This window comes from Echeneis naucrates, chromosome 11, assembly GCF_900963305.1.
Source record: "Echeneis naucrates chromosome 11, fEcheNa1.1, whole genome shotgun sequence".
Classification (NCBI taxonomy): Eukaryota; Metazoa; Chordata; class Actinopteri; order Carangiformes; family Echeneidae; genus Echeneis; species Echeneis naucrates.
In genome coordinates this window covers 19,143,541-19,161,701 of record NC_042521.1, presented here as the reverse complement: position 1 = coordinate 19,161,701, position 18,161 = coordinate 19,143,541, and the positions used below count along the sequence as shown (strand labels likewise).

Genomic DNA, 18,161 nt, shown 5'->3' with positions numbered 1-18,161 from the left:
TAACATTTGTTGATGTAGCTGTAGACATTAATCTTACATGATAAAATAAAGAAGCCAATTCTCTAAAAGTGAAAAGTTCTTACAGTATTTTCAAATATGTAAAAGACCACATATCCCCAAGCATTGTTGCTGTATAGCACTGGTAAAAATAAAATTAAAAACTAATTTATATGTCAATATATTTATTTGTAGACATGAGCCATTTGCTGAATGGACATTATTTTGTTGGAAGGAGGCAAAAATAGTAACAGTGTAACATTTCAGCCTGAGCATAATGTTTTGAACACTTGAGATAGGTAACAAAGGTGCAACATTTCAATGTAAACATGTTCCAAACTGAAAACTAAGCAGCAGTTATTAATGTTACCATTGCTGTCTGTTTCCTGTCATGTACGAGAGTCATTTTGCGGGCAGCCACTGCGCTTGCATTGTTTTAGAGACGCAAACTGTTAAGCCCGATTGATAGTCTCGCGATACCCGAGCCATGACTCTACAATAGATTCATCTAAGGATTAATAGCTGATTCGTATCGATTCATGAGGCTGCTACCGACGCAACTGTATCTCTCACTTGTCAAACCGAATCTCCGGTTTATTGTTCACAACCCTACTACCACTTCCACCTGTGGAGTAGTGCTACTCCAAAATAATCAAGTAGGTTTAGGAAATGCAACATAGTGAATTTGCTGTTAAATGTGTTTGCTACCAACTGATAGAAATACCCCCCTCTTTACCTAATGTCATAATATTTTAATCTTCTTTTAGTGGCTGAAAAGTCCTTTTTATTTAGGAAGGTTCCAAACAGTGGAATGACCTAAAGTATCTGAGTATCTGTAGGGATGAAGGTCCACTTGTATAAATGATAAGGACAGGAGCTCGTGTGGTTTGTTGTTTATTTTTCAACAGTGGAAACACTAGAGCTTCTTTACCCCAAGAAAAGTGGAATTACCATCCCACAACATAATTCCAATCAGACCTTAGCAGATTCACAATAATACAGGAACAACAGAGAATGTGTCTCAGCCCCAAATCAGTGAATATTTATGCCTTCAAATCCAGCTAAGGCTCATCATTTGGATTTTGACTTAACAATGTCAATATAAAGAATACAGCAAACAGCAACGTGTTTCACTAAATTGTATTTTAATAATAATTATTCTGAATTACATATGTTCTGTACTTGTACATTTCACTTTTTGCTTTGTTTTTGTGGTGAGGGTATTTATCATACATGTGTTTGAAAATTGGTTTAAAAAATAAAAGTTGTTCATCCAAAATCCATATGAAATCTCCTTCACATCTGTCCTCGACCACATTAACCACATTTTGGATTTATTTTTTTATTTATTTTTTCAGTAATATTGAGGAGACATAGCAAAGAAAGGAGAAGTTGTGAGAAAGGGAGGAATGTTCAAGAAAGGAGATTATTTTGACTCATAGACAGTAGTCAATATGTTGGCCATTGCTCATCTCTTTGTGATCTGTCTGTTTGGGGTTGACAGGAGTTGTCTGCTCATGAGCTGCTGGACCATGCAAGAGTAGGACAACTCTGGGTGACAAAGAACAAAGCAGGTGTTTTTGGTTTTCATGCTGCAAGTCCTGCTGGAGGTCTGTGGTGTTCATATGTCAGTGGTTTGTGCTCAAACACTTCCCATGTAGCTCTTTATCGAGCTGAGCTTGGTGAAACTTCTGTAGTGTTTTCACTGGCTGTTGGTGCCTCCTTATGGTCTATTATACATCACCTACATCACATGGCTTTGCCATTTCCATAATCGTCCCTGAATTTGTTTGTATTAAATTGAATTGGTTTCTGAGATAACAGAGTTTCAAGTATTAAGGGCTCAATGGTACAGAGATTTTTAATGAGGCTTGAATCTGAAACACTCTATTCAGTGCTACATCAACAATCACCTGTAGTAAAAACCTTTGGGAGTTGTTTTCCAGGCACAGCAGTTTCTTCTCTAACATGCTGGTGCTCATCTGAGGGTCTCACATATCTGGACAGAGGTTAGAGCAGAACATTTTTTAGGTTGACAAGGTTCAGCCATCTCACCTGGAAGCATTTGTGACGCATCTGCTCAGAGTATGCAGAACTAGGAGAACCTGTGGCAGGCATATACACAACATTAACATATTTATTCAGAGATCACCACCTGAAAATGTGACTCAGAACAGGGATGTTTGGGCTACCAGAACTTCTGGTCTGTCTGCTAGTCTGCTGCCGCTATGACTAGCCTCTTAGTTCTGGTACTGGTACACAAACTCTGATATGACACTGATTACTGACACTGTGTGTTGTCATCTGCAATTCTCTCTTCTTCTTCTTTTTTTTTTGGTAGCTGGTCTCGTATGTCATGCATGGGTGTATGGGGTTCATCAGTGACATTCTTGTGTCCAGTCCCAGCAGATCAGTCCAACACTCAATTTTTCTAGCTACAATCAACCCATGGAGCCAGCGCTGATGTATTTGTATTTGCTAAAATGGAGAACCCTACAAGTTTCTGAAGAGCTGAACTCACAACTGGTTTAATTCTGGTCCTTTGTAACTAATTTGCAGATACATAATGTTCCTGGTCTGTTTTCATCAGTGACAGCAACAGTAGCAGGATATTGCTTGTTAGCTTGCTGTTAGTAGTAATATCAATGTGTTCGGCAAATGTTGCTTGTTGAAAACTGGCTATCTGTCTGCATTGCTGTGGAGCATATCACAGCAATGCTAGCATGGGTTAATGCTTGGGGTTAGATTAGTTTTTGTTGGCTGTTGTGCTCACAGAGTAACTTTATTAAGCTGGATTTCTTGTTGTGTGTTTGATGGCTGTTTTTACTGGACTTTACAACACTTTACTGACTGACAATGTGGGCTTGTAGCCAAAAAAGTGTTTTGTTGTTTTTTTTGGGGGGGGGGGTTTTGGTCTGAAATTTAGGCAGTCTAGTGTGACATCTGGTGGAAAGTCCTACAAAACTCTAATGAACCCCAAACCCACTATCAACCTAGTCAAGTGATATTAACAAAAACCACATTTAGGCAGCTTTTGCTCTACACGATTGTGCCGCAGAGCATGTTCACACTCATCTGATCGATCACATTCAGTATCTGTTCATTTCTTCTTTAACCCTAACCCTAACCCTAACCCTTCTTCTTCAGTTTCCACATTATTTGCGATTTGGTTACACTTTCGTCAAATTTAAAGTGAGCATGGCAAAGCTTTTTCAGCAGATATGTCTTAAAATAGTGAAGCTTATACACCCAAATTTCCTTAATTAGTGGGTGAGACATTAAATAGGAACAGTTTTTACCCCTCATACAGCCTTTCTTACCGGAACCTTGAAGAGATACAGATGCTGTAACAATGTCAGGAAAATAAAAAAAAATCTCAAGGACAGACAGTCAAACTATTCAGTATAAACACATTTCAGCAAGGATTTGTATCATCTTTGTGTTTTATTTACCTTGTATTGATGCTGCTTAAATACAGTGTTTACCCAAACTGTCAGTACTGTCAGGAAGAGTACTGTTGTTTCTGCCCCTGAAACATCAGGACTTCAGTCTTAAAGGTCTCATATTAGACTCAAGTGTTCTAGCTGAAGTGCTGATATCCATAAAAGGATATATTGGAGGTTTTAAAACCAAAAACCATCAGAATAGTTTTACATCTCCTCTGTCAGCTATGTCACTGGAGCTTTAGCACCAAAAGGTCAGTCAGCCAATCATAAAATAGGATCTGATCCTTGCTTTTTATTTGCTTTTTTTATTTATTGTTTTTTAACTGGAGTTATCCATTAAAACTACAGAAGATTTCAGGTAAACAATCTAATAACCAAACCCCGCAAGGTCAAAAGGTGGGTCCAGCTGGGCAGGGTTTGGGGTGTGACAGTAATTGATTTGTTGTGAAATCACCAAGTTACAGAGGTCCTCATGGCATAAAATAAGGCAGCTCAACTCACTTAAACACAATGGAACCTTTAATTCTCACAGGAACAGCATGTGTTTGCATTTCCTGATGTATCTATCATACATTCATAAGTAACATTTTGTCCTGATAGAGCCATCACAGAGGTTGTTGCTGACTATCAATCTTATCCCTCCAGTCTCCTGTGTTAAAAACCCAGACAATCACCATCTCTGACATCACCAACTCTCTGAGAGGATCTGTGACCTACAAGGACATGCCCTTAGTTCACACTGAGACCAAGACCATTACTTATGAGTCAGCACAGGTGAGGGGATTTCCGGGAATTGCACACAGAGAAAAACATTTCACCAAATAGATTTAAACTCTGCATTTATAATATTTTTATGCAGCTTTTGTCTGACCTTCACTGTAGCAGAGACAAACAAAAACTCTTCACAATCAGAACATTTTACTATGTCATTATCAGCCTTGAAATAAATCCCTAAAGTCCTAGTTTTGCAATTCTCAGTGATAGTGTTATACTGGATTGTGTTATATAGTACATGTTTATAATAGTTCAGTATCATGGTTTTATGCAACCATTCTAATAGATTGTTTTAGTTATTGTCTTGCCTTTATTATTATGGGGGTTAGGGTTGGGGGGGTGATGCTGTGCATTTTAATCACCAGTAAGTGCTGCAGTGCACATGTAATTACATTTAACTGCTGTGGACCCATCCAAAATTAATATGATGTATAATTTTTTACTAGTCAGAGGTGTCTTGAGGTGATGCAGCCACAGGGCAGTTGGTCCCTTTTCCCCTGTGCTCAGTTAATATTGTTGATTATTTCAATTTCAAGTTAGCTAACAAATTTAAAACATTAGCATAACATCAGTACCAATTCTGAGAAATATGCACAATTTTGAGAACAAAGCCAAGCTAAATTTTGAAGAAAGCAGTCACACAACAACTACATTTTTATGACATACATACATAGATTTATCGGAGATTCTGTTCCTAACAATTAAAAGGTGTCTCTCCCACAGCCGGTGGACAACCTGACAGAGAGGGAATCGGGAGTGCTGCTGAGTGCCCAAACCATCACCTCTGAGACCATCAGCACTACCACCACCACCCAGATCACCAAGGTCAGCTGACTTTACTACACGTCCACAGTCCAATAGAATGATTTACTCCCATGCTGGGATCTCTACATTCAATCATTTTGCCAGTGATACTGACCCTTTACAGCACAACATTACCACCAGCACTCTTCTTTTTGTCTATTTATTTATTGAATTACATTTGCCCTTTATGGTATTGCCAGTGGGCAGCACAGCAGCGTCGTGGCTAGTGCTGTTGCAGGAGGTCATAGGCTTGGTTCCCTGGTCTGGGTCCTTTCTGTGCGGAGTTTGAATGTTTTCCCCATTTTTTGGTGGGTTTCCTCCCACTGTCCAAAGACATGCATGTCTAGGTTAATTGGTGACTAAATTGTCCATATTTAATACAATATGCAGATCAAACATTTGAATTGAGACTAAATGTGACTTGTTGATGTCAGACAGGCCTCTATTGGGCCATATCCCACCAAGGCCAGAAACCTGAGGCCACAGTGAAAGACAGAACTACTGTACAGGTGGAGACTTGGGCTCAATCCCAATGTTCACCCTACTCATTACCACTAACCCTCACTCACTACCCCTTCACCCTCGAAAGGAAGCCACAAGGGGTAGGGCTTTGTAATCTTCCCTAGGAATTGGGACTCCTAATGCTACGTCACTGCGTATTTTATGTTCAGGCACGCAAGCGACAGCGTAGTCCCCAGCAGCAACATGGGGTCTATGGTTGTGATCGGTTGTAAACCAAAAGGTACACAGAGAAGAATACACCATCAACGTTTGTTGTCTCTTGTGAATTTTTTGTGGTTTTTCTTCTCCGACTTCTTCACATCCTCTTGCTTTCTGGGGGTCGTCATTGTTTGATTCAATATGCAAATGATGACGTAAAGCATTCTGGGAAATTTTCACGGGAAGTCAGCATCTGAAAACCCTTGCTCTGACTGGCTAGATTCATAGCCCCTACCCCATATTATGCCCACTACCCCTACATGAAAAAAGGAATTGGGACACCACTACCCTCACAGGAATATGCTAAATTTAGGGATAGGGGATGGGGGTGTATTGGGACTGAGCCTGGATTTCTGCTGAAGCAGTTGGGAGGGTTAGATCTAGATCAACGAACCAGGCATGTATCAGTGGTATTAGATTACTATACTAGTGCTTTTGGTATGATGGTGTTTTCTCACTCTCTTGCTTGAAGTCGTTACAATCAATCTCGCTATGAATGTTATAGCATTTAGAACTGTGAAAATGCAGTACTACACAGCAGCATAATTGAAGGGTCATGGTATACTTTTCGTGTTGTCTGAAGTCAGGACTACCAGCTGATATTTTGTCTTATCAAATCAGGTCCTGCATTTGTGTTTCCGCACAATATCTACCTGTCCATCCATCAGTCATTTAAAAGAAACCAAGAGTTAGGTCAAGGGCCCAGTCTCTGGGGAACTCTGGGGGCTATGCTGTGTGGCTTTGGTGGCTCTCCAGGTTGGGTGACTCTTGTGCTCAAGTAGACAAGTACAATTTTAAAATGTTATGCTGTGTTGTTGGTAGGGGTGCTGGTGGGGGGCCTGCGAGATTCTTTGGGAATCCTGCCCCACCTGCAGGTCCCTGGTCCACTGCATCAGCAACCCATTGGCTGGGGACGAGACCTTCACTTGCCTGGCCTCTCAAATTGCACTTATACCACTCTTCATTCGCCACACACTTTGCTGTAGATATTTTCTCACAGGCACATTGTCACACCTAGACTTAGGCGAAGTTATGTAACCCCTCAGCACTAGACCAGAAACTCAACATGAGTAAGGGATGGCAGACAAACAACAGGGTGATTTATTTATTGTAAATAAAAAAAAAATACATTAAAATAAATAAATAAATAAATAAATGTAAAAAATTAAAAAATATAATAAACAAAAAAAAATCATGTTCAGTCAAGGCAGATGTCAAAACATGGCAGTATGAACTGAATGTGCACCCCCAGCAAAATCACACGGCTGCAGGTGGCCCTTGACTGTTTGATAAAGGTTTATTGTCTGTGGCTGAGGGCTACAGTGGCCATGTGCTCCCCATGGTCACATTTATCTCCCCCCTTTCCTGCTCTCCAGCTCTGGGAGACGGGACAAGTAATCAGCCAACAGGTTTGCTTTTCCAGCCTTGTGTCGATTGTTGAAACTGTAGGGCTGTAGAGCCAGGTACCATCTTGTGACTCTTGCGTTCTTGTCCTTCATAAAGTTGATCCAGCTCAACGCTCCTCCCTAAAAGATAATAGCGGAGGCAATCCAATGTCCACTTAATGGCCAGACATTCCTTTTCAATAGCCGAATACCTGGTCTCTCTGGGTGTAGTCTGCGGCTCAAGTACAAGACGGGCTGTTCCTCACCCTCTTTTCCTTGTGCCAATACGCTGCCAAGGCCCACACCAGAAGCATCAACTTGCACCAGGAAGCGCTGTGTGAAGTCAGGGCTTCATAAAGCAGGAAAGGAACAGAGAGCATTTAGCTGGAGGAATGCTGCCTCACACTCTGTTGTCTATTTCACTGAATTGGAAGCAGCTTTTACATTTAGATTAACCAATGTAGCAGCGATGGTGGAAAAGTGAGGTACGAATCTTCTGTACCATCTGACAAGCCCTAGAAAAGATCTGACCTGTTTCTTGGTTCAAGGTCTTGGGTTATCTTGGATGGCCTCAACCTTGTTGACTTGTGGCCGAATTTCACCATTTTTAAGGTGATATCCAAGATAGCGAGCCTCTCTCTTTGCCCAGACACATTTTTATGTGTTAAGAGTGAGGCCCGCTGAATGAATTCTGCCAAGGACTTGTCTCAAGTGAGATAGATGGTCATCCCAAGAGGTGCTAAAGACAACTACATCGTCAAGATAGGCAGCACTAAACTGCTCACATCCTTGCAGAACTTTATCCATTAGACGCTGGAATGTTGCAGGTGCCCCATGAAGTCCAAAGGGAACCACTTTATACTGATAGAGGCCGGTGGGGGTGCGGAAAGCAGTGTATTCTCTGGATGCCTTCTCCAACGGTACTTGCCAGTATCCTTTACAGAGGTCCATCGTGGTAATGTACACAGCTCTGCCTAGCCATTCGAGTAGATCGTCAATCCGTGGCATTGGATAAGCATCAAATTTAGACGCTACATTCAACTTCCTCTGATCATTGCAGATTCTGAGTATGGTGTCTCTTTTTGGAACAAGTACAATAGGACTACACCATTCACTGTTTGATGGCTCAATCACACCTAGATCTAGCATGTTTTGAATTTCCTTGTTAAGAGGGCCTAGCAAACTCTCTGGCACCCTGTATGGTCGCTGACAGATGGGGTTGGGATTCTTCAAGCAGATGACATGTTCAATTAAGTGTGTGTTCCCTGGTTTCCCACTGAACAACACTGGGTACTCTTGAAATACCTGTGAGAGATCAAGGGCCTGCCTCTCGGGCAAGTGACTAAGGTCAGCCTGCTGAATGATGGTAAGCATGGAGAGATCTGTCTCCTCCATCTCATCCTCTGAAATTACTTCCTGTGCCAGCATCACATTCCCCCCCAAGCCACCTGGGTCTGAGATAAGAGTTTCTCCTGACTTAGTTCCCTCTAACATGCTTTTCTCCTTTCACTCTTTGAGAAGGTTGACATGGTACACCTGGGAGGCCTTTCCTTTATCTGGATGAGAAACTTCATAAGTCACAGGACCAACTTGGCAAATAATGGAATATGGCCCTTGCCACTGGGCCAAGAGTTTGTTGCTTTTTGTAGAAAGCAGCAGTAGCACCTTTTGACCTGGTTGCAACACTCTGTTTCGGGCCTTCCGATCATACCAAGTCTTTTGCTTCAATTGGCATTTTGCCAAATTGTCTCTTGCCTCAGCCCTGTGCCACTCCAAATGGTCTCACATCTGTAATACATATGAAAGAACACTTTGTGAGGAGGGCTGTTTAGATTCCCATGACCTTTTTAAAAGGTTCAACGGTCCTTGAACAGGGAAACCATACAGTAGTTCAAATGGATAGAACCCAGTTGAGGCCTGTGGTACCTCTCTGTAGGCAAAAACAACAAAAGGTAGCCACTTGTCCCAATCTCTACCACTATCATCCACAAACTTCCTAAGCATTGCCCTCAATGTTTGGTTAAAGCGCTCAATCAACCCATCAGTCTGTGGATGATATGGGGTTGTACGGATACCAGTAATACCAAGCTGTTTATGCAGCTGTTTCATGAGCTGTGAGTTGAAGTTCGTTCCCTGATCAGTTATAATTTCTTCAGGAATACCCACTCGAGAGAACAGCTGGACAAGGGCTTTAATTATTTGAGGTGTCTTGATATGTCAAGAGCGGAAAAGCATCTGGGAATCGGGTAGCATAGGCACAGAGGACAAGGATATATTCATGTCCGGCACTACTTTTCTCAAGTGGCCCAACAATGTCCATGGCAATCCGCTGAAAAGGAGTTTGGATGACTGGCAGAGACTGAAGGGAAGTCTTTTGACACTGAGGACAAGTTTGACAATACTCAATTACATCTTTAAGCATTAAGGGCCAGAAGAATCTAGACTTGACTTGTGCAAATGTTTTATCTTGGCTTAAATGACTTGCCCATGGAATGGGAAAGATGCAACACAAGTGGTCGGCAGCTGACAGGTACCACCAAACGATTCTCTGGTTCACCTACCAGATACAGCACCTCATCCTCCAGCACATATCTCTCACTATGGTCAGGGTGATAGGTAGCTTTTACATCAGCTACTTTCGCAAACAAAGGAGTGAGAGAAGGGTCAGCTCTTTGAAGCTCCCCAATATTCATTGGTACTTGCCATTCTTTCGTGGTTTCCAAGATGGTTACATCATCATAGAGTGGAGCTCCTCTGCCCTTCTCATAGCGACATTGGCTGCTGCTCTTAAGGGGCCCCTTATGACCACCTTGGCAAAGAGTGGGGTTGAAATCCGGAAGGGATTCCAATCCTTGTTGCATTTGTACTCACTCGCCTGAGAGCGAGTGAGTACCGGATAAGACTGGGGGATGACTGGAGGATACTGAAGAATATGAATATGAGATCACACAAGATGGGTAAATCTCTTCCCAAGATCATATCATGAGGTAGATTGTCAAGAACTCCCATCTGGAGTATATAGGCCTGACACAGTGACAGTCATATCAGCCACCGGATATGGCTTGTAGTCACCATGCACACACTGCACACACTGAATAGCCGTGACTTTACTATAGTCAAGATTGCCTAGAGGCACCAAGTCACGTTTGATAAGCTCCCTGTGTCAAGCAAAGCCTTGACATGATGACCGTTGACAGTGGCATTTGTAAAGACTGGCTCAGAGCCCACACCCAGCTCTGGGGTAGTTGACATGTCTATAACATTGGCTTGGGAATAAGGCATGTGGCAGAGACTCAACAGCTTGGGCCCTTTCAGGGGACGGACTGAGGCCCGATTACCTGGCTGCTGACAGTGGAAACATAAGGTCATTAGAGGGATAACCTTGCTCAGAATGGCCTTTTTCCTGTCTGGACACACCCTGGTCACTCTGCCTGTGATAAGTTCCTTTAAATAGTGGATGATCAGTTCCACCCTTTGTCCACCAGACCGCTTCTCTAGGATTCCGTTTCTGTGGTGATCTTGTACCCTTACGGGCATTCAAGTACTGGCCCGCCAATCTAGCTGCTGTAAACCCATCCTTTGGGTCATGTTCTGTGATCCAGTTCGTCATCTCTACTGGAAGCATGTGAAGTAGCTGTTCAAGAATGATCACCTCAGCAATTTCTTCTTTGGATCGTTGCTCCAGTGCCATCCACCTCCTATAGAGACCTTTTAATCTCTCATATGTCTCCCTGGGGGATTCACCAGAGGGTATATGTGTGAACCTGAACTGGAATTGATATGTTTTAGGGGAAATGTCAAATTTAGCTAAGAGTGCAGTCTTAAGGTCAGGGTAACTGTTTGAATCATCCATTGCTGAGTAGGCGTCAAGAGCCTTTCCAGTGAGCAGTGGTACAAGTCTGCGTGCCCACTCAGAAGGCCAACCCCAAGTGCGAGCCATGCGCTCAAAGCGAACTAAGAAATTTTCAATGTCCTCCCCCTGTTCAAAAGGGAGCCTCCACGGTAGACCAAGTTGGTATGAGCCACGGGTTCATAAAAATCAATAGGAATAGGACTTTGGGTGGAATGATTACCTGGAGGAGGCCGAGGAGCTGGTGTGGGCAGCTGCAAACGTGGGCTTCCCCCAGGTGTTAGAGCTGTGGCCAGAGTGGGCAATGTTTGGAGACTGAAACTTCACAGCAGTCTTTTCTCTGAGCTCATTAAAAAGGGCATCCTCTCTATGTCTTTGGTTGAGCAGGAAATCCTTGAGAAGGGAAACCAGCTCTGTCCCTTCCTCAGGTTTGGCCTGGACTTCAGTAGACCTAACCTGGGCCTCATCTGGCTGTAGATGGCACATCTTTGATGTAGCCTTCCTAGCCTTAGGTTTAGCTGCACATTCCTCAATACCATTGAGGTCCTCCTCCCCTGAGCCTTCAGAGTCCATAGTGGCCCAACCAGCTTATTCATCTGGCTCCTCTGTAATTGCCACCTTTAATACCTGAGAATGTAAACCATCCCTTCCCCTATATGCCCCTCTTCAGGAACCTCTGCGGCCTGCCATCCCACCACTGCCACCAAAATGTCACACCTACACTTAGGCAAAGGTATGTAACCCCTCAGCACTAGACCAGAAACTCAACATGAGTAAGGGATGGCAGACAAACACAACAGGCCAAGGTTCAGGGTGATTTATTTTCTCAAGGCACAAAAGTGGCAATTTACTTGGGGCAGTCAAAAGGTGAAGACAAAAGAACACCATTACACACAAAGAACAAATTAACAGTGTATAATAAATTAATCCAAGTACAACATTCAGTAATCATATTAATTAAACAAAGAACACACAAAAACAAATAAAAAACAAACTTCACCGTTAACACAGGCAAGACAGCTCCTTATAGTGACACAGCAGCAACATGGCAACTGAACTGAGGGTTTCTCCTTATTTTAAACCCACAGCCTTCTCCAGGACTCCACCCACCGGCATAAACCATGACATTTTTTAACACTTAACCAACATGTTAACCTTTAATCGGGGTCCTCCCCTCTTTAAATTAATAAATAATTTTAACCTGTTTTTAATAATGTCATCTTTAACAGTATTTATACCCAATATTCACACATTAAGGAAATGTTTTACTTGGTATGATCCAGATTCACTCCTCCCTAATGCAGGTGCACTCAATCAGCAGCAATCAAGGGTATTTACCCAGATCAGATTTGGCCCACGGCCTCTTGGGCCCAGAAAGTGGGCCACCGGTAAGTATAAACAAAGAAATAAAATTAACAATAAAAAAAATAAAAAATCATGTTCAGTCAAGGCAGATGTCAAAACATGGCAGTCTGAACTGAGTGTGCACCCCCAGCAAAACCACACCGCTCCAGGTGGCCCTTGACTGTTTGATAAAAGTTTATTGTTTGTGGGTGAGGGCTACAGTGGCCATGTGCTCCCCATGGTCACACACATAATATACATAATACACGTGATTTTAATCCATCACACCTTGGGGGTGGGTTCAGGGGGCTCTCTGTCGAGTCAGGACAGCAGTGACGTGTGGCCCACTGACTTTCCTCCACTCTCCTCTACTCCAATCTTAATGCACCACACCATATCCAGATTCCCTTATTCACAGTGCAGAGTTATGCTTCCTCTGGACTCTCATAATCTGGAGTGAGGCACCACCTGCTTCTGTTCATCCTTCTGTGTCTTGTCTGTCCTCTGTTCCACACTGTATTCACTGAGGTGTAGCACTGCCCTCCCTACCACACAAAGGTCACTTCACTCAACAAAGATCAACTAACTATCTTCCAGGGAGGTCTGGTGAAGGTCACATACACGCACTGAAATAATAAAAGGTCTAGCTGCAATCTCATAAATATTTGACACACCTTTTGGTGCTAAAATATGAGGATAAATGCAGATCAAATAAAAACACCATTTGATGCAACATACCAGCATCATTAAATACGCAGTACTTTGGAGGTCAAATCAAAAACAGCTAATTAGTGCAATGTGTCACAGTTTGTTTACAGGGGTGAGGACCCAAATGCAGGAGCAGGCGGATGCAGAGTTAAAGTGGTGGTGAATGTTTTAATGAAAACAGACGAATTGGTCACAGAAAAACATACAAACTAGCAGGACTCTGAACAGGAAGGACCACACTAGAAAAATACAAAAACATAGCAGGGCTCTCCATAAAACATGCTCTTCAACAGAACAGAGGATCCAACAAGGACTGGACCAAAACCAACACTTAAATACAAACTGAACTTAACAAGATAACAAGGGACAGGTCTGGAGGCAGGGGTTGGTTGTGCAGGCACAAGGGGAGGGAGTCAACAAGACACAGGTGAAACACATTCGGGCATTAAAGACAATGAACAGGTGGGAACTTAACAGGAAGAGGAAGAGACAAGGACTTCAAAATAAAACAGGAAGTGACAACTAAAATCAAACTGACTCAAAAACAGAAACTAACTGACACTGACAGAAAACCTGACTGACCCTGACACACTGCAGTCTTAAAGGAAAACATAGTAAAGGCAGCATGCTGTACAAAGCTATATAAATAAGCTGAGCAGTTTTAATGCTCTCTCACTAACTCATTTTCAACTGCATATCCGTTTCCAGGTTATTGAGTGTGCTGGAGCTAGTCCCAGCCAACATTCCGGGTGAGGATGGGGTAGATCCTGGACAGGTCACGTCATCTGACAGGCTGCTGATTTTTGCGTAATGCACAATTGCAGTGTAGTGAAATGCTGTAGTATAAACTTCTATTAGCAGAATGTGGGGGAATCTAATAGAATTTACGCACTTTGGCTCCACCAGCAGTGATGTACTCAGAAGTGAGTGTTTCATCAGGTCATGCAGCCACTTTGATTTATTACTCATTCAAATGCTTATAAGCTCATAAGCTAATGTTTCAAAAGCATAATTTCCTGTCCTATTTGAGCTGTTATCCTGTCTGTTGCAGACGGTGAAAGGGGGGATCTCTGAGACTCGCATTGAGAAGAGAATTGTCATCACTGGAGACACTGAAATTGATCATGACAAGGTGAGCTTTGTAAATGATGTAGACAACAGAAGTTAGAATTATTTGCAGGCTTAATTTGCCTAATAAAGGAATTGTGTTCATATATGAAGTAAATCAATTCTATTTTAGCTCATAAGACATCTTCTCCTTAACATGGCTGTTCACTCCTCAGGCTTTGGCTCAGGCCATCAAAGAGGCAAAAGAGCAGCACCCAGATATGTCTGTCACCAAAGTGGTTGTTCACCAGGAAACAGAGATTGCCCCTGAGTAAGACACATTGATCCTTTTTAAGGTGAGTGCACCTTCACACATCCTTCATTACAGAAAATAGCTATCAAATAACTTGTTTAGATTAGCAGATAAATCTTCCAATATTTTATGTGAAGAAATTATTTTTGACATTACAGAGAAGGTGAGACAGATGCTGAGACACAGGTGCCAATGGGGAATCTCCTTTTTTCACAGCAGCCCAACTAACACAGTCTGAGACATCAGAGTATTATTGAGTAGTGTTATTGATTCTTTTATGCATGGAAAATGGTGTGTGTTTGTGTGAGTCCATGGTCCATAGTGTTTACCGGAATCTCACTAGACTGTTTGTTTTTGTTTTTGTTTTTTTGTCTGCATTTGTCCTCATAGTTTAACACCACAAGGCGTGTAAACTTTTTATGAGATTGATAAATTATAAGTCTCGATGTTCAACCTTTTATTATTTCAGTACGTGTGTGGCCATCACCAGCTCTCCCTGGAAGCTAGTTTGTTGATCTTTATTGAGTGAAATGACCTTTGTGTGGCATCGAGGGCAGTGCTACAACTCAGTGAATACAGGAGGGAGCAAAGGACAGACAAGATACAGAAGGGTGGACAGGGGAAGGGAATCAGGTGGTGCTGGTAGGAACTGGTGGAGTGAAGGATGCTGTGCTTTTCCTGTCACCTCACTCCAGATTATGAGGGTCCAGAGGGTTTCTGTGTAGATCTCTGCAGAGATGGGAGTTCAGATAGGTGAAAGTGTCCCAAGAGAGGAGCCGAAGATACGGTACATAGTAATGGAATGAAAGAGCAGCTCAGCCCATTTTAGGCAGGATTCATCCATTCTTCATGATGTGACCCAACCTGAGCTGGCAGGTGAAACCCCACATGCATACGGGCATTCTCTAAACATGAGTGAGACCATTACCAGGGCCCAGCGTTGGGCAGCGCCACATTCCAGGCAGCTAGCGGGAACACCACTGAACCACCCAAGCAGGCACACGTAGGAGCAGCACAAAACATCTACAAAACAGCCCCCAGGCCACCAGCCCCATGGACCACCTAATCACAGAGGACCGGGCATCCAAGCCATTCCATGACTAGCTGCAAGTGAGAGTGAGCCCTTTCCTGTGCTTCTTCAATCCCTGTTGAGGAAGCATTGCCCTGGAGAGGAGGGTGTGGGCAAGTCAGAGGGCTGCGGCACACTGCTGTTCTGCATCCTGCTCCTACAGTGCCCCCTGAACCTGCCCCGTCCCCCAAGTTGTGCATTAAAATATGTATTTGATGTATATTGTGTAATTGAATGGTGAGTTAAGGCAAGTGAGGGCCCAGTCCCCAGCCAGAGGGCTGCTAGTGCGGCGGTCCAGGGGGCTGTTTGTTTCCGTTTTTTTTTTTTTTTTTTTTTTTTTGGGAGGGGGTATGTTCTAGTTGTAATTTTACATTTTGTAGTTTGTTCTGTTAGTTCTTTAATAAGATGTAATTTTTCCTCTGATTATGGCCTTTATTTTTATTTTTTTTTTAAATATATATATATATATATTTTTGTTTTTTAAGCCAAGTTGACATTTTCATAGTTCTTCCCTACTATCCCTTCAGAGCCAGCACTTTCAGCCTCTCATTGATCTTTCACAGGAATTTATCATTCATCCTGAAAGAAGTTAGCGTCCTTTGGTCTTAACAAGCACTTTCTCTTGGAAATGCTCAAACTTGGCAATGATGGGACGGGGACGGCATCCTCCTTGGGCTCTGAGTCAGTGGACACAGTGGAAGGTGACGTTGTTTATCGTCCCCATCAGGGCCTCTGGATTGTCCAGAGAGCTCCCAGGGATTCCTCTGAAGATGAGCTTATTCCACATACTCCCAGAATGTATGTCAACACAGGTTCTTTAAGTAGTTTATTTTCTAGTTTGGGCTGGTCCATCTCTGCTGTAATGGAGGAGATGTCAGCTCGAAGCTCGGTGTTATCTATGTCATTGATCTGCTGATGTGAGAACTCCAGGCTTACTTTGAGATCCTTGGTCTCCTGGTGGAGTAAACTAATTATATCAATATCACTATCACTATCGATATATTCGAGTATTGGGACCTCGGGGTTAATAAGATCCTGTGTGTCTGTGTCGGTCGTCTTCCTCTTGGTTGTCTGTGGTAAGCTCCATGAAGTACTGCTAGTAGTGTCAATTACAATGACCAGGGGGTGCAAACCAACATTACAAAATCTGAAACTCTGAGACAAATTTACAATTTGGAAAACATTTTTACATATCATAAAACACAATTACATTACCATGACATATTTACAAGTCCCGAAACAAATTTACATTTCAGGAAACAAATTAACAAAACGCAAAACACTATTACAATGCTGAGACAAATTTACAAGTCCCAAAACAAACCAGAAAGGGAATGCCCCAACTCTGAGCGGCCCGTTGGAGTTTGATGGAGTGTATGGATAACAATGGATAACAATCGAGATGATTCAATATGATAATCAAATCTATGCAGCCAAAAAAGGGATATTTCATTATGTTAGCTTGTAGTAAAGTCATCCGACATACCTGTTTTCCACTCCTGTGGTGGATAGACCTTTCTACCACACAGAACTGAGGAGCCTTTGATAGGCTTTTGTGTTGGATGCAGCCCATTCTATGCTGAACACATGAGCTGCAATTCACGGCAAGATGAAGTGCCATTCTTTTTTTAGAGAGTGTTTGTAAGCTGTGCTTCTTCCCTTGAATAATCATAATGCAAATAGCAGTGATTGGAACTGTATTATCGACCATGAGCTACAGGATTTCACAAATATTTCGATGTGTCTTGTTACTCTATTAAGATCCACTGGCTCTGCTCTAAGCTGTCAGCTCTGGTGCTCATTCTACAGGCACACACCAGACGACTGGACTGCAGATGATGATGGGCATTCTTGTTCTGCTTTGGTGGAAAACCAGTTCATGCGCCTCTTCACCAAACCTGTCAACTGAACCATTGAAATCAAAAGAATGTAGTGTATTAATGAGGCGAGCTGTACCACTCATCTGAAAAGTTGGATCAAAGTGAGGCCATTCATAACATGAGATGAGCACATTCTTTCGGACTCACTGATGTTCTTTCTGAGCACGTTCTTTTGGACTCACTGAGTGGTGGACCAGAGGTATAGTTGGAGTACATCTAGCTCTGAGCTCTGAGCAGTTTGCTTAAGAAGATTTCACTGAAATTTTGAGCTGCTGATAATATGATAGATCTGTAAGCAAAGCCATAAACATGGCCATGGAGTGTATGGATGCGGGGAAATTGAATGTCGAATGTATGTGAATATGGAGTGTGTGGATGGTTAGCTTGTGTGTGAATGTGGAGTGTGTCAGTATGTATAGTGTGTGTATGTGTAGTATATGTGTGTAGTGTGATTGTGAGACAGGCTGCCTCAGCAGCAGGAGACATGTAGAGTAATGGAGGCCATGAGGCTCAAATTGTGGCCTTGTTTATGTGATGTTAGAGGGCTCAGGCGGGGAATCTGGTGCTGTTTAGCTGACTGACTGCCTGGTATGTAAACACAGTGGCCCCACCTCCCAGTCAGCAATAAGGGGCATGTTTGGTTGGGAGGAGTTGTTTGAGGGTTACTAAGTCCTCACTGCTGCCTGACAGACTTTTAAGGCATCGATATGAACATTGTTGGCATATCCCTGCTAAAATAAAAGCAGGATGAATAAAAGTATTGATGTGATAAATGCAGCAGCACATGCTGACGCAATGAACAATACAAATTTCTGCAAAACATC

The 18,161-nt window shown here is 42.7% G+C and overlaps 1 protein-coding gene across 5 annotated transcripts in view; it reads left to right on the top strand.

Annotated features, from left to right (window-relative positions):
- Window positions 1-18,161, top strand: part of epb41a (erythrocyte membrane protein band 4.1a) — a 76,889-nt gene that overhangs the window by 56,547 nt on the left and 2,181 nt on the right. For 4 of the 5 annotated variants that reach the window (XM_029513526.1, XM_029513525.1, XM_029513524.1 and 1 more), the window contains 4 exons: window positions 4,089-4,217; window positions 4,941-5,042; window positions 14,080-14,160; window positions 14,312-14,431. In XM_029513526.1, coding sequence (XP_029369386.1) covers window positions 4,089-4,217; window positions 4,941-5,042; window positions 14,080-14,160; window positions 14,312-14,410 — 411 coding nt within the window. In that variant the 3' untranslated portion in view covers window positions 14,411-14,431. Of the gene's footprint in view, window positions 1-4,088; window positions 4,218-4,925; window positions 5,043-14,079; window positions 14,161-14,311; window positions 14,432-18,161 lie in introns of all 5 variants that reach the window. The other variant, XM_029513522.1, reaches the window with a different exon arrangement.